The following is a 17,958-nucleotide window of genomic DNA, read 5'->3' as shown; positions in this document are numbered from 1 at the left end:
AAAACGATGTAAATAACAAAAAATAGGTAGGACAATTTGTTTTCTACAAAAAAAAAATAGTCTACAAATTACAACATCAATAATTCCATATCTAGTGCGGATTACTACAGTTTTTCTGCTTGTAAAATTATGGTTCTTTGCGTTTATACCCTTTAGTAGGCGATATTTTTTTATATTGCGATGTTTATAACGCTTTACGCGGTATATTATTTATTTAACTTTATTTACAAGGTTGGATGATGTCAACCATGATCCTGTGATTAAGAACCATCGAATTATGAGGGTTTTTGGGGGTGGAGGGCGGAAGGTGTAGGGGGACCTATACTGGCTAACACTGCCACACTTCGAAAGCCCATGGTTATGGAGATATCCATGGTTAAAGTTTTGAGATTAGAGGAAGAATTTAAAGCTATTATAATACCTTCGAGCGTCTGGCTTCATTTTAGCTCCGGCGCTGCGGGGAGTGCCACCCATGCGCCGTTCTGCAACTTTAATAAATTATTTTCGAACAGGAGAACGTAAAAACGATCTCGACTGCAAGATTAATAAACGATACAACTTGCGTTACTCATGCTTCGTCGTGATATTAAAATTTCACACGTTAATTTATCGTTTTCACACGATTTTTTAACAAACGATACGACTGAAGTTTAACAACTGAGAGATAGCATTGTTGCCGCGCAACGCAATTTAGTTTATATATTTTTTAATAGTAGTAATTGTAGAATTATTGTAGTATCTATTATTAGTTAATTAATTAGTATCTGTAGTTTGCTTTATCTTTTGCATAATTATTATCTGTAGTTCCTTTATAGAATTCATTGTCTTTTGCATAGTCTTATATTGTCTATAACTTTTTCCGGCCCTTCCTAATTCAACTTCTCACGGTGTCACATTGTATTAAAAGCAATTAATTAAATTTAAAAATTATATTGAGTTTTAATTAACAAATTAAGGCTCCATAATGTATAAAATACAGATGCTTAAAAAAAATGGCACGCCACCTATCGTTCCGCTCCAAAGCAATGTAAGCATAAATTCATTGTTTTTGTCTAAATAACTGTAAAGACAAAGGTCTAAGACCATACAGCCTAATTTCATGTTAGGTTTTTTACTTAAATATATTTTATTTATTAGTTATAAGACTATTTTAGTTATTAGTTTATTTTAGTACTCTTTGGCTCGCAGAGTATTCGCGGAGGAGGCGGGTATATATAAAACATTTAGATCCATTTGAGAAACTTCTAAAAGCTATCAAATATGTTTAATCAAAATAAAAGTGTTGAATATGGCAATGTTTATACATTTAGTAAAGGTTATCTATAGTAAATTATTGTCGATTTATAGGTTGGTAAAACTGCATCCGTTAATTTTTAATAAGTTTAATTTTAACGATCACGTTAGTTCTCTCGCTGTGTGTGTAACGTTCTGGAAACTCTCTTTGTAACTTTGTATTAACTAAAGAGTTGAATTTATACACTGCTTTTATTTAAATTCACATCAAAAAGTTTATAGTATACTAGCTGATCCAGCAAACGTTGTCTTGCCGCTAAACGCTATTAAAAATAGGGGTTGGTGGTAGAAGGGTGAAAATTTAGTTTTGTATGAATTTTTCAATACCAAATTATACTAAAATAAAAATATACATTTTTATTAACAAAACAAAAATATTTATCTAAGGGTGGGTAACTCTTATCATTTATGAGTATAACAATTAGATGTTAACCGATTCTCAGGCCTACTCGATATAGGGGAGCGGCGGCTCATTCCGTACAGCGGACGATACCGTACGTGTTTAACAGAGACCGAATGGAGAATATGCGTATCTTTGTCTAACGGTCGCAACACGGCACTGTTGTGTCTTGGCTCCCGCCCGCGCCAGTGAGTCGTCAGGTTTCGCGAGTAGAGCATGTTTTACATTTACGCGCCAATTCTTTTAAGAAGTGTCGTGAAGATTTTACGCTGTAAGAATTATATTTATTATTTAATTGTATTATTTTTATAACTACGTTGTACGTTATTAATCTATGGTTCGATGTACAGTCATTTTTCAATAAAATCGCAGATTGTTTTCGCTTGTTCGAACATTTCTCATAAAATGGCGGCTTCGGTTCGGTTCGCACATTTTTGTACGATATCAGCCGCAAGTACGGTATCACCCGCATGTTCTGATTTGATTCAATTTTTTATTTATTTAATTTTATTTTTAGATGCCTCAAGGAAAGAAACTTATCTGGTCACCTCGCAAAATGAGACTGGCTATAGAGGAAGTAAAAACAGGTTCCTTATTACGTAAAACAGCAGAGAAATATGGAGTACCAGTAATGACTCTTCACGATCATGTAAAAAAGGGCCCTGAATATAAACCCAGACTGGGAGGGAAGCCTGTATTTACTACAGAGCAAGAAGCGGAGATCCGGGATGAGCTAATTAAGTTATCCAAAATGTTTTATGGGTTAACACTACAAGCATTGCGAAGAAGCGTTTATCGGTATGCTGAGAGAAATAAAATGAAGCATCCATTTAACAGAGGGAAGGAAGAAGCAGGAAAAGTTTGGTTTTATGGTTTCCTTAAACGAAATCCAGAAATCAGTGTCCGAGTACCTGAAGCTACTAGCGTGAGTAGGATCACTGCTTTCAATCAGACTGAAATGGAGTTATTTTTTAAGAATTTGATTCACTTGCTTGAAAAAAATACCATACCACCGAATAGAATTTTTAATGTCGACGAAGTGGGCATTACAACTGTCCATAAGCCAGGCAAAATACTTGCCCCCAAGGGCCACAAACAAGTTGGTGCTGCTACAAGTTGGGAAAGGGGCAAGAACGTCACAGTCTGCTGTTGTATGAGCGCTACAGGACAATTCATTCCGCCGCTATTCATTTCCCCGCGCATTCGAATGACGTCAGCGTTAGAAAGAGGTGGCCCTGCAGGTTCAATATACAGGTGCTCAAAATCAGAATGGATGGTCGAGGAACTGTTCTTGGATTGGCTGAAGCACTTTGTTGAACATACAAAGCCAACTTTGGAGGATGTCATCCTCCTCATACTGGATAATCTCGTGAGCCACATATCATTAGATATTTACGAATTTTGTCGTCAAAAAGGCGTGCTGATGCTTTCATTGCCGCCTCATACATCGCACCGAACTCAGCCACTTGACCTAACATTTTTTGGACCGCTAAAGCTGCAATATCACAAAGAATGTGATCTGTACATGAAAACCAATAACTATGGAAAGTTGACATCTTATGACATTGCGCCTCTTTTTAACAAGGTATATTTAAAAGTTGCTATTCCAGAAAAAGCAGTCAACGGATTTGCAGCCGCTGGAATTTGGCCTGTAAATCCTGATAAGTTCACTGATCAGTACGCTGCTCCTATAGCTATGCTTCACACTGATCAATGCGTAACGGAAAGACTCAGCGGAGAAATTATAGAACCATTACCCTCAACTAGTGGAACCGCAAAACAAACACTACAAGACCTAAAAGAACCAGAGGCTCCCGAAAAAGGCTTAGAGGATGCCCATGTTTTTTTTTTGTGAATGTTCAATAGCCTTGCCAAAAATAAAATGCTCATGCATGACAAAGGCATTAACAATTAAATCCGATATTGGGATTGAAATTAAAATGAAAATTTTAACTGATCATTTGCGTGCTTAAATCTACAAAAGCGTTAAATAATCTACAAAATTATTATTTGCGATTTTTCATTTGTAAAACTACTTGGATATTGTTGAATATGATTTTACTTACCTACGTTTTGCACACCTTTGGACTTTAGTTTTACTTTTGTGATTGGATTTCGTTAAATTTTGGCCATGGCATCACCATCCGGTATGTACACGTCGCATGAATATGCGGATATGCACTTAATTTATGGTGAAGCTCGATGCAACGCTAGAGCTGCGGCGAGACTTTATGCTGAACGCTACCCCAATCGTTGGCATTCAGGCCATGAAGTTTCTAGCCGAACTCATATTGCAATTTCTGAAGAAAGGATTTCTGGAAAACGTAGTGCCTGTGGGCTGTGCGGCTTGCATTGTTCGATGATGATATTGTCTTAAGCGAAGTCGAAACAGATCTATCAACATCAGTAAGAATTATTGAAAGACGTACAGGGATACCGAAATCCACAGCCCACGAAGTCTTGCAACGACATGAGTTTCACCCCTATCACGTACAGAAAGTTCAAACTTTGCAACCAAGGGACTACCCCGACAGAGTAAGATTTTGCCGCGAAATGCTAGACAGGCACCGATCTGATCCAGACTTTTTTAATAAAATCATTTAGAGCGATGAATCCGGATACAAGCAGGACGGTTATTTCAATATTCACAATCTCCATAGTTGGCAGACAGTTAATCCGCATGAAATGGGAGAATGTCGGTCTCAATACCAGTTTAAAATAAATTTGTGGACGCGGATAGGACCCGTCGAACTGTCGCCAACAATTAATTCTGAGAATTATTTAGAGTTTTTGGAGAGACAGTTATCAATTTTGTTAGAAGACATCTCGCTGGAGTTGCGGCGTGCGTCGTGGTACCAACCCGATGGCTGCTCTGCTCACTACAACCGTCAAGTGAGAACACATTTAAACCAACTGTACGCACGCCGATGGATTGGCCGATCGGACGCAATAGAGTGGCCCTCGTGAACGCCCGATCTAAATCCCCTTGATTTTTTTTTACTGAGGCTGCTGACAAGATAAAATTTATAAAAAAACAATACAAAACGAAAAGCACTTACGTGAGCAAATATTTACAGCTGCTCAAGAAATTTCAACATTAAATCTTAGAAAATTAAAACGACAATTTTCATAAAAGGCGCAGACTGTATCAGTGTGGAGTGCCACCAATTTGAACACTTATTAAATGTTACTAATATTTAGTATTTGTTATAAAATGTTTATCTGTCTTAAGTGTTTGTTTTATTTTGCATTTCTTTTAGGTACTTACTCTTTTGAGCACATTCACTGCTCGCTGATTCATTCGAGTAAAATACTGTTTAATTCATGACTTTTTATACCGAAAATAACAAAAATATATTAAATGTTATATTAAATCTTAAAAAATCTAAAATTGACTTAAGTTTTCAGTGGTAACACTGCTAAGCATTGAAATTAAATTATTGATCAAATTTACTCTTTATTCCTAAACTCTCCCTTACGGCAGTAAAAAGGCTTCAACTTTTTTACTTTTCAGAATAGGTACGATTGTTATAACTTTCCAAATTCCTAATAAAACAGGTAATTTATTGCTATAATAGGCAGTAGCAGAGACCAAAGTTGTGTAAATCAATTTTCAAAAGATAAAATACAAAGTATTAATTTTTTGTAGACATTCCAAAATTGTGTTTACCGAAAATGATATTTGAAATAATAAATCAACCGCTTGAGAGTATTTGACATATAATATATATATATAATTTGATTTGATAATAAAATACACACAGCAACAAAAAATAGATAAGAAAATGTCTTTTTTCCAAAAAAGTACAAAAAAATTAATATCTTAAAAACGGTGAAACTTTTACTAAGGTTATTTTTTAATATGTTGTGGGTCAGCTTTTCATCTACCTCCCCCTTTTTTTTGTCGTACTCTTTACCGGACAGCCAGGGAAAATCAACATTTGACAAAATAATTTTACAACTACATAGTAAGTAATTTTTATTCTATTCTTTAGTTTTTTTTTCAGTAAAATGTGTGTGAATAATATAAATAATTGATAAAGAATCAATTTTCAAAACAAAATAAAAATTGCATTTCTAAGCTATCCACAGTTACAGAAGCAGTATTATCTATATTTACTATAAATTCTAAAATCTTTCTATACGATATTATGGGAAGAAATAGTAATTAGCAATAAATTATTTGCCTATAATTACATATATAAAATAAAAGCGAAACATTTTTAATTACAAAATTAAGTGGAATTGAAATGAAAACATTTATTTCGTCATAAGTCAAATATACACACTTAACGAAAGTCAAAATAATGTCATTTACAAAAATAATAATACAAATAAGTAAATAAATAAACGACAATAATGAAAGAAAATTAAGGTAGCAAAAAATCAAACAATAAAATAAAAAAAATATATATCTTAACATTGGGTACATTACAAAATTAGGTAATATACCCAGTGTTATATGCAACCTTAACTTAGTCAAAATAATCAAAATATTAAGTTACTTTAACACGTTCACTGCGTTACCGGACATATGTAGCCGGTAATGAACTTTACCGCGGTGCGAGCGTCAAAAACCAGTTTTTCTCGCTCGTGCGGCTTAATTTTAGGTACGATATTCTCTGAGTTAAAAGAAGACAAATATATATTATTGCTTCTTACTTTACGACGGTTTTATTACAATAGAAAAAAAAATACATAGCATATTGGCCCTGTACGCACAGAACGAAAAAACTTTGCGTTCAGTGCGTTACCGGACGAATACGACTTGTCTGTGCATGTCCGGTATCGCACTGGTGGCGGGGGCGTATGTGTTAGTGATAATCTGACTTTGATTGCAGTTAGACGTTTGTCGATATTTATTATATTTTCCCGCTCTTTAAATACGTAATAGTTAAAAACTTTAAATTCAAAATGAAGCGCTCCCGAAAAATGCTTGCGAGTGTTTTCGAAGATAAAAAGGAAGATGATAATATAAAATCGGACGGCACAGGCACAAATCAAAAGATTTTACCTCCTGGTAAGAAAATCAAAGTTTTAAATAATATAAAGATTCCATCGCATTCAGTTACAGCTACATCACCTGGGCCACATTTTCAGCAGTCAATTACAAATAAAAATATTAATCAAAAAAATACATATGAAAGTCCCTCGACTAGTAATACATATACAGTATTACACAATGTCTCTTTTTCTGGATGTTCCAGTGAAGCTGGCTCACTTAGTGACTTATCTTATAATAATTTATTAAATGTTGATTGCAAGCTGACACCAGAATCTATAAAAGAATTATTATCTACACCAAAGTCAAATAAACAGAAAAAAATTGATACAGATCATATTCATCATACATATATGAATAGTAATCCTAAACAAAAAACCCTGGAGATTAATAACAATAAGACATGCACAATAACGTCCAAATATTTGATTAAAAAATGTAGCAATGCAGTTAATACCTCGCAAGCAATAGATTTATCATTACCGGATACTAGTTCAAACTATTGCGCGACGGATGCAATAGCTCGTCATCCAGAGACTAATCAGATTGTAAATGAAAACCCACATAATTATAGCGACATAAGTACAGACAGTGACAGAAATTATGAGCCTTCTAGTTCTGAAAGTTCTTCAAGTGATACAGAGACGGTATCTATGATTGGTGATGAAAATACAGTCAGTATTAAGAGTCCGTTGACTACGCCACAAGATAGCGAATGGGTAGATATTACCTCTTCGATGCCAAATATTGGTCATTTTAAAAATGAAACTGTAATAAATATTCCACCCAATGTGACATCACCATTTCAAATCTATAAGCTATTTGTTACTGATGACATTATACATAAAATGGTAGCAGAGACAAATTATTATGCAAATAATGTTTGTAATGATGAAAATGTCAAAAATAAGTCTAGACTGAAAAAGTGGGTAGACACAAGTTTTGAGGAAATGTGCACTTTTATGGGTATCTTAATGACAATGGGAGTGGTGAAACTACCAAGCCTATGTAACTATTGGTCAAAAAAGACATGTTATAAAAATGAATACATTCAATCATTAATGACGCGAGATAGATTTATATTGCTATTGAAATGCTGGCATTTCAGTAATGATGCAATTGATCCAACGGACAAATTATGCAAAGTTCGTGATGTTTTGAATATGATTTTGAGCAAATTTAATGAAGTTTTAACACCCGGCCAGTATTTAGTAATTGACGAATCTATGATTCCGTGGCGTGGACGACTGAAATTCCGACAATATATAAAAAATAAAAGCCATAAATACGGAATAAAATTATATAAATTATGTACACCTGAAGGGTATACATGGTCCATGATTGTTTATACAGGTAAAAATGATAGACCTGGAAACCAGCCACATGGCCATGATATCGTCCTAAGATTAATAAAAGACTTAGGTGGAAGCGGTAGAACTATTATAGCTGATAATTTCTATACCTCATTGGGTTTGGCAGAAGACCTTTTAAAGAAAAAAACAGAACTGTGTGGAACAATCAGAATAAATAGAAGAGGTCTTCCTAAAAATGTTATATCGACTAAACTGAAGAGAGGTCAGTGTATTGGCAAAATGAACAAAAACGGAGTTAAAATAATCAAATGGCATGATAAACGTACTGTTACGATGATAACAACTTGTAAGAATCATGTTGCAGCTGTAAAAGAGATAGGCCAAAAGAAAAGAAATGGTGAGCGAATTTACAAGCCAGAGTGTATATCTTTATATAATTTGCATAAGAAAGGAGTCGATTATAGCGACCAAATGACAGCATATTATTCGTCATTAAGAAGGGGCATCAAATGGTACCGAAAACTTATGATGAGTTTTCTTTTCGGTACGTGTGTTGTTAATGCGTGGATAATTCATAATAATATATCTAAGAAAAAAGAAACATTGATAGATTTTGTTGAATCTATTATACAAAACATCACTGGATGTACATTCCACGACGATATTAAGTCTTCAGAAAAAAAGAAGTACCATAGCTTAGAAAAAATTGCAAAAAGAAAACAATGCACACTTTGCTATCAGGAATTACGTAAAACAATGACTAGCCGGGAAGCTGATAAAAAGGTGCCAAAAGTTAAATTGATGTGTGTTGAGTGTAAGAAAGTTTTTTGTCTTGCCTGTTTTAATAAAGCTCATGAAAATATTGTTAATTAATTTTCTTTATAAATAAAAATAATATCGATAAATATTTGTTTTCTTATTAACATCACTATCTGTTTATCGACTATTAGAAAATTTCACCACTTTAGGTGCGCTACATGACATTTAAGTCCTGTAAGATGTTTATATCTATAAATGTAAAATTAGTAGTCCAATTCTACAACCAAGAGAAATGAATATAGTTTAAGGTTTTTAGATACCGATAAAAGTCAAAAAGTTGCCATAAAGTAAAAACTTAATGAGAAATAGAAGTTTAAAAAAAAATGGAGTACCGGACACATTAGTCTTGTTTCGCATTAGAAAAAATTATAGTACATAGCAATATCGTCTTGTACCGCACCAGTGGAAATATTGTATTTTTGAGCTACGCAGTGAACGTGTTAAATTTCTAATGTCTCGATAGACGTTGTGTTATCTTAATTCAATGTGTACAAAATGTAAAATATGTTATTATCTTAATAAATGTATATTTTTTTCTAGGACTACCTTCAAAAAAGTGCCACAAGGTCTAGATTTAATTACGCCTATGGCACATAAGAATAAGTTTGCAGAGTCAACTAATGGGTTTAATTCAACCTATTGTCAGGGATTAGAAAGTGAAGAAAAAGAAGTATTTCCATTTTAGTTATCACTGTATTATTTTACCTTTCACATTTTCTTTCTGGTAAACAAATAAAATATGTGTTCAACTTTTTGTTCTCGATTCAGTTATTTTTTTAATTTCAGTATACTGTTACTACGGAACCGGAAGAAATTATATTCGTTAAACACGTCGGAAGGAAGATTGTGGCCATATCTCAATTCACGCAAAAAATTACTCAACTTTTGTAAACATGGCCATCTAGCGTATTCATCGAATGATATAATACTAACAGAAGAAAATCCAAATAGTCTGATATCATTATTTACTTTTCAGTGTAAAATGTATAACGTAACTCTTACAATCGAAAATGATATCTGTGAAGACAATTATTTAAATTTGAATGCATGTGCAGTAGCTGGTACCATCGCAATAGGATGTGGCCGGTCACAACGTGAAGAAGTGTTGTCAGCTATAAATTTGCCTAGTTTCACTGAAAATACGTACGACCACAATCACAAGGTTATTGGCAAACATCGTCATCTCATTGAGGTGAAATGTCCCATTACAGCGCATAGAATCGGCATAGACGAAGCTATTAGGAAGAAAAAAATAACCGTCTGGAAAATAAATAAGAATGGTCAATACCACATTAACAAAAATTGGTATTACCAAATTCAAGGTCAATTACATGTAACAAAAAGCAAAAAATGTATATATGCGGTATGGGGCAGTGAAAATGAATCGCTTAGAATCGAAATTATTAATAAAGACGATAATTTTTGGCAGAAGGAAATAAAACAAAAGTTGACAAAATTCTATATTGACTGCATACTTCCAGAACTGATTGATCCGAACACATTATTTAAGAAATATACTCAAATAAATAAAAGCAAAAATGTAACCGATTCATATTTAAAAATAAAAATCACAATTTTAAATCAATGAGTGTATGTTTAATCACGTGTACTCAATATAATAATTGTGTTTGCAGGCAAACGAAAAAAAACCGACTTCAGTTATATCGACAAGTAATAAAACGCAGGTAGACAAAAAATTAGTCAAGTAAATACGCATTATCAAAGATTACTCCAAAAGTTGTAATCAGATCTCGATGAAATTTAAATGTGACCACATGATAAACATCGGCTTTCGATTAAATCAAAAATTGTCAAAATCGGTACACTAAAAAGTTATGCGGATTTTCGAGTTTCCCTCGATTTCTCTGGGATCCCATCATCAGATCCTAGTTTACTTATCATGGTACCACACCTAAGATATCTCCTTTCCAAAAAAAAAAAAAAGAATTATCAAAATCGGTTCATAAACGACGAAGTTATCCCCGAACATACATAAAAAAATATACACGGTCCTCCTCCTTTTTTGAAGTCGGTTAAAAAGAGTAGGATTTTTTTTAATTTATTCGGCCCGCTGACTCTTTTTTGAAGTCGGTTAAAAAGAGTAGGATTTTTTTTAATTTATTCGGCCCGCTGACTAGTTGGTCTCTTTACAATCGACTATTCGGCTAGTCGGCCAAAGCTATATATAATCAGCACATCTATACTAATTAAATTACTTACCAACAAATAGATATCCAGGTATTTCTTTTTAGTCCATCCCTAATTGCAAATTAACTCTGTAGCGTATTTAAATAATTTGCAAAGTTAGTATTCACATATATTTCAAAGTGAATTATAAATAAAATATATTTAGGTATTTTAATCTGTTTGCGTTATCAACTCTCGGCCTATAAAATCGATTGATGACTGCGCTTTGTAATAATACGCAACAAATCCGCTAGATGTCGTATTTTACTTCACGCGCTTAAATACGTAAAAGTTGTCAGGTGAAGAGCGGGAAGGGGGCGGTCAAGCGAGTTGAAACGCGCGAGGTCATTCAGATAGGGGACGCCCTTAAATATTACAATAAATAATATAAACCAATGTCCCTAGTGTATGTAGGCCGAGAGAAAAAAAAACCGGAGGAAAAAAAGTCTCGGTACTCTTTTAAAAATTTAAAGTCATATTCAAGACAAAAAGTAACAGTATGATCATGAAATGATCAGGACAGGAATAGGGTTCCCAACCCTCTCGGATCGCCCGGGAGACTCCGGAAATAATAGTTAATCTCCCGACCTCCCGGGGAACAATAATTTTTCCGGTTTTTCTAAAAATTATACACATCCTTCGCTCGCACGTCACTACTCGCTCTCTTTGCGTGCTTTGCAATCACACACACACACACACAACACCATGGCCGCTGCATGTATAAACCTGTTCGTCTCACCGTCGCGCCGTCGGCGTTGACGATTCGGCGGTGTCGTCTCTGTCACGCACGCCGCGTGCGCCTCGGCGTGACAGAGACAGACACCGCTCTGTAGGAAGAGGCCGCGGCTTGTCAAATGTGCGCGCGTTTGTTTGTTTTGTTCTTCTCAGTCTAATTAGATAATTCATTCAATGAATGCGTATTGCGTTAACGAGGTTATTGCATATTATTATTTTAAGTAGGTATAATTTGAAAAAAATGGATCGTGATAACTCGGGAGGTGAGTGTAGTACAGGTGCAAAAAAAAAAGTATTATTGTTCTTTCAATGACTTGTGGTTAAAACAACATACGTGGTTATCAAAAAAAGATGAGTTCACAGCAAAATGTAACATATGTCAGCATTTATTTTCGGTTAAGTTTGACGGTGTTGGATCTGTGAAACAACATGAAAAATCCTTGAAGCATCAAACTTATATGAAGAATGTCAAAACAAATCAAGGTATCACGTCTTTTTTTCGTCTAAAAACAGTAAAGAAGAAGATTTAATTACCGCTGCTGAAGTTACTTCAACTTTCCATGGTATTAAACATCATCACAGTTATAATAGTCAAGATTGTGGACACAAATTAAACGCTATCATGTTTTCTGATTCGATGACAGCGAAAAAAGTATCATGAGGAAGGACAAAAGCGAGCAGTATTGCCGAAAACGTTTTAGGGCCGGCTAGTAAAGAATGCCTACTTAGTAATTTAAAAACAAGTCAATATTTTTCAGTAGCGATTGATTCGTCAAATAAAGGTAATTTGAAAATGTATCCGTTATTGATTAAATATTTTTCATTCGAGAATGGAATTCAAACTGGTTTGTTGGATTTTTACGAAGATTACCAAGAAAACAGTGAATCAATAAAAGATCAAATAATACAAATTATATATAAAAATCAATGCCATTTTTCGTTGTAATTTTATAACTCAAGAACGGGCTCACTTATCCAAACCAAATGTTTAGTCTTTGTTCGGACTATTTAGAAGATGGTATGTGTGAAGTTTGCACAAAATCCGTCGAGCGGTTCTTCATTTATCACATTTTTTGTAACATCATCCTTTTGTTAATGGAGATTTTTGTGTCAAATTGAAACTTTTTTTAAGATGGGGATTGTGCTGTCAAATTTATACTTATTTCAATGTTGACAGTATAAGCATGTTGTTATGTGATTAATGAGGTCATTTAATTTTGGACGTGCTTCGATTAAAGCAAATTGATAATTATTGCTTTGTGTTTATATTTTTAAACATATTGTTGAGTGCATTAATACAAACGGTGAGTCTTGAATTGTTCAAATGTACTATGTATATATGTGCGCGTACTTTTCTCAGTTTTTTAGCGAGTCGCCTGTGTTTCATATCGTTTACAGGCTTTATTTAAATTAAATTTTCAAACAACGGTAACTTTAGAGCTGTTGAAGTGAATTACATGTATGCATGTGTGTTTCTTTACTTGAAAAAACATATTATGCGCTTACATGTGTTTTATTCATTTGTAACAGATGGAAGCACGCAGATTTAAAAATGAATTATTTAATGACATTTTTATATACATTGATGTATGCAGTCATATATATTTCCATACAAAAATATACGCTCATGTGTAAATACTGATACACCACTATTAATGTAGCAATTTGTTTTTAATTTGATTTATTCTTTTTTATATGAAGGAAAAATGCGACGGGCCAGACGAGCAAATACGGGTCGGCGAAAGCGTAATGCAAACGATGTGGCATTACTAAGACGATAACAGACTGCAGATGAACGCGCACAAGCTAATGCATCGCAGTGTGAACGTAATGCACGAAATAGATCTGTGGACTCTGTATCTGTACTGAATCTTGAACGGCAATCACGAATACGTCGTGCTGTTTTGGCGGAAATAATGCGTGCTGCTTTTAATTACAACATTCAGATTGTCATTAGTCAGATTGATTAGTCAAGACGAGAAATTATTCGTGAGCTACAAAGGTTTTTCCATCAGCAAAACGCATTAGTTCAATTATTCAAAATTGCTCTCGATCTATGCTATCTGATAAACACAAAATCGTAATAAGGGCTGATAGAACACCTTTTGGAGAGCACGCAAGGCGATTCAATGCACCGACAATTGACAAGGTTGCAATTGTAATTATTGGTGATCAGTTCCAATCCCGTGATATTGTACTTCATCGCAGAAATGAGCATTTGCAACGTGTTTCGGAAATTCATCGTAGTTACGATGCATTACAATACCCAATATTGCATTGGAAAGGTGACGATGGCTACCATATCAATATACCAATGATTGATCGACGAACAGGTAAAAATAATTGAACTTCTTTCAGTGTGTTAACATTTCATTTATATAATTTTCTAAAGTCACATTTTGCACTTATTTTCAGGTCTATGTATACAGAAAAAAGTTAGTGCCACGAATTTTTATTCGTATCGATTGATGGTTCATCCACAAGCACACAATTATATCTTGAGATGTAGTAAACTATATCATCAATACATCATTGATATGTATGCCAAAATAGAAACTGAACGTCTTAATTTTATTCGTTTCAACCGAGCAAAATTAAGATCCGAAGAATATATTAATTTGCAAGATGCGATAGCAAATGATGCTAATGTTAATGACATTGGACGTTTAACTATATTGCAATCTTCGTATATTGATAGCCCACGGCATATGAACGAATATGCACAAGACGCAATGTCTTATGTACGAAAACACGGTCGACCAGATCTGTTCATTACATTTACATTTAATCCGCAGTGGGATGACATCAAAAATAATTTATTTGAAGGACAGTCAACAACTGATCGTCATGACTGTACAGCACGTGTTTTTCGGCAAAAATTGAAAGCACTTATGGATTTAATTTTATAATTATTGTATTTGGAGAGGTGCGTTGCCATATGTACTCCATCGAATGGCAAAAAAGGGGATTGCCGCACGCACATATATTAATTTGGCTGGTACATAAAATAACTCCTGATCAAATCGATAACGTTATAATGGAATTTGGAGGAATTATGTTTTTCACATGGCCAACTTTATGTTGCCTGTTCCAGAGCCGTTTGTTTATTCATACTGTTTTGTGTGGTTGTTTATTCATAATGGAAAAACAGAAAATATTGTTTATCCAAATGTTTTGGATTAAGTTCTAAAATAGCTAGCAATTGATAAAATATTTTTTTGTATTATTAATAAATGAATTTGATTTAATTTTTTTATACGTAGCGAAGCACGTACCGGGCCGTTAGTTTTATCTAAAAATGACCTTGAAGTGAGTCAAATTTCAGCATATTCTGCCGACAATGCTGCAGTAAATTATGGAATAAATGTTTCTGTTTACCAAAAGCTTAAAACTTTAAACTCAAAAATATATAAAGCAAATTGCAAGTGCCATATTCTCCACAACTGCATTAAAAATTCTTTGAAGGGTCTGTCAGTTGATGTGGAATTTATTGTTTTGAAAGTTTACAGCGAATTTTTGGCTTTTGCTAAAAGGAGAAATGAGCTGATGATAAGTTGCTTAGATGCAGAAATTGAGTTTAGAGAAATATTAAGACATTTGCCAACTCGTTGGTTATCGTTACTACCTGCCATAGACAGAATTCTATCACTGTGGGCAGCTTTAATTGCTTATTTCAAAGACCAAGGTCAAGAAAATTGTACTACATTTCTATGGAATACTTTTTGTGTCAGTGATGCCGAAACTAATGTAGTCTTATTTACTCTTTATTTTATGCAAAATCTAATGCGTCTTTCAGAACGCTATTAAGCTTCTGGAATCCGACAGAGTAACAAGCACTGAAATTCATGACATAATGATTGATCTGAGAACGAAGTTACAAAACAGACAAGCTGATCAATTTTATGGTAAATCTGCCATGGATTTATTAAAGCAGTTTGATGAACAGCAAAAAACAAATCTGAAAACTGTTGTCAATAACTTTTTTACTCGTTGTTTAACATATTAAAAGTGGTACAACTTTGATGATCTGGAATATCAAGCAATGAAAATTTTATCTCTAAAAGAACCAATCACATGGTCAGAAATTACTAGACTCCAGGAATTGTTAAATGTTGACTTAGATAGCGACAATCTTTACGATGAGTTTCGACTTTTGCGTGAGATGCAGCCACATCTCGTTGAAGAGAAGCGAGTTGATTTACGCTGGGTTGACTTTTTTACTAAATCGAAAGATAGAAATCCTTGTTCTGAATTGAAAAAAATGATCACGTTTGTTCTTTCCATTCCTGTCTCTAATGCTTCTTGCGAACGTATATTCAGCATAATGGAACAAGCATGGAGCAAGGAAAGAAACCAAATGAGTATTTCTTTAATAAAAGCAGAATTACAAGTACTCACAAACTTCGATTTTACATGTAAAAACTTTTACGATTTTGTAATGAAAAACCGTAAAATATTATATGCTGCTAGAAAGCAAAATAAATATAAATTTAAAAATTAATTGAGTTTTTCTTTCCCCAAAGTCTCCCGGGTTGGTCCTTTCAACAGTTGGCAACCCTAGACAGGAGTCATGGGACACCAGGTAGGAACTAAGTTCCTTCGGATAGTGTAAAAGCACCATAATTTGCAAAAAAATTGTTTAATTCTATATATATATATATTTTCTAGTTCTTGATATATTTTTATTTTATTGATTAGTTTTCATTTAAATACATAATAGTATTTAAGAAATTCAGTATGTTAGAAAATAACAAATAATGTAAAATAAAATAAGTCAAACAAAAAAAATTAATAATTCAAATTATAAAGTGAAAATTTATATATAAAAAAAAAAAAAAAAAAAATATTAGTATTATAGGTAATTTTTTATTTATTAATTCTCATTATTAAATTCTATTACTGAAACTATTGGCTTGTGGTAATTATATAAAATACATACATACATAGTGAAGTGCGATATAGGGCCAGACTAGTGGCAAAAGGATTTACACAGCAAAAAGGTATTGATTTTAATGAAACTTTTTCTCCAGTTTTGAGATATTCTACCTTGAGACTAATGTTAGCTATCAGTGTTGAACAAGTTTTAAAAATTATCATCTAGATGTTCCTACTGCATTTCTCAATGGTCTCCTTCAAGAGACAGTATATATGGAAATACCAGAATGTTCAGATATTGAAAATTGTAATAATAAAGTTCTTAAATTAAAAAAAAATGTATTTATGGCCTTAAGCAATCGGCTAGAGCGTGGTAAGTGGTCTCAAGTAAAAGAATGTTTGCTAAGGCTTAAATTTAAAAAAATCATTATATGAACCATGTCTCTTCAAAAAGAATGATAAAAATACAAAAATCTATGTAGCACTGTTTGTAGATTTTTTTTTTTTTTTTTTTATAACTGTCAGAATATGTATGAAGAAATTTTAAATGTATTAGTAACAATTTTCAGAATAAAGGACTTAGGTCAAATTAAACAATGTCTTGGAATGCGTGTTAATGTTAATAATGATAGTATGACAGTTGAACAGCAATTCGTTGAGGCTATTTTAAAGAAACATGTTGAATTGTTCACATTCAGATACACCAATGGAAATTAATTTAAAACTAGAAAAAGATGTAAACAATAAATTTGAGAAAAATTATCTATATCAACAATTAATTGGAAGTTTGATGTACTTGTCTGTGCTTACAAGGCCAGATATTTCTTATAGTAGCATTATCTAGCACGGAAGCCGAATATATGGCCCTATCTGAATAATCCAAGGAGGCAATATATCAGACTAATATATTAAATGAAATAACTGTATATGTGCCAATATGTTTGTTTAGTGACAAACAGAGTTCTATTAAGTTAGCAACAAAGCCAATGTTTCATAATAAGCGCATCAAACATATTGACACAAGACATCACTTTGTTAGAGCGTGTATATCTGAAGAAAAAAAATAGAAATTAAATATGTATCAACTTTGGAAATGCCAGCAGACATATTTACAAAAAGTTTAAGTGCAACTAAACATTATTAATCTTATTACAAAAAACTGACCTAGTACCGAGATTAAATCAAGACTAAGAAGTCCTGATTTGTTACGGTATTAACGATAGACCTCGGACTAAAATTCATTCTTATTACAAATCGAGTACCAATCGTGGTCTATCAAGTACCAAAGATCGCCCTGGCTTAAATTGTATCCACAGATTGATGAGCAACAAATC

The 17,958-nt window shown here is 33.4% G+C and overlaps 1 protein-coding gene across 1 annotated transcript; it reads left to right on the top strand.

Moving 5' to 3' along the window:
• The first annotated feature begins 2,249 nt into the window (after positions 1-2,249).
• On the top strand, positions 2,250-3,548 carry LOC123667311 (MFS-type transporter clz9-like). The gene has a single exon (XM_045601263.1). It carries the CDS (start codon positions 2,250-2,252, stop codon positions 3,546-3,548), a length of 1,299 nt encoding a protein of 432 aa, XP_045457219.1.
• Positions 3,549-17,958: the final 14,410 nt, after the last annotated feature.

This window comes from Melitaea cinxia, chromosome 27, assembly GCF_905220565.1.
Source record: "Melitaea cinxia chromosome 27, ilMelCinx1.1, whole genome shotgun sequence".
Lineage (NCBI taxonomy): Eukaryota > Metazoa > Arthropoda > Insecta > Lepidoptera > Nymphalidae > Melitaea > Melitaea cinxia.
The sequence above is the reverse complement of the archived record's forward strand: the minus strand, read 5'-3'. Positions and strand labels throughout refer to the sequence as shown.

Coding starts and splice junctions, on each gene's coding strand:
- LOC123667311 (XM_045601263.1), top strand. CDS start 2,250: ATGAGACTGGCTATAGAGGAAGTAAAAACAGGTTCCTTATTACGTAAA.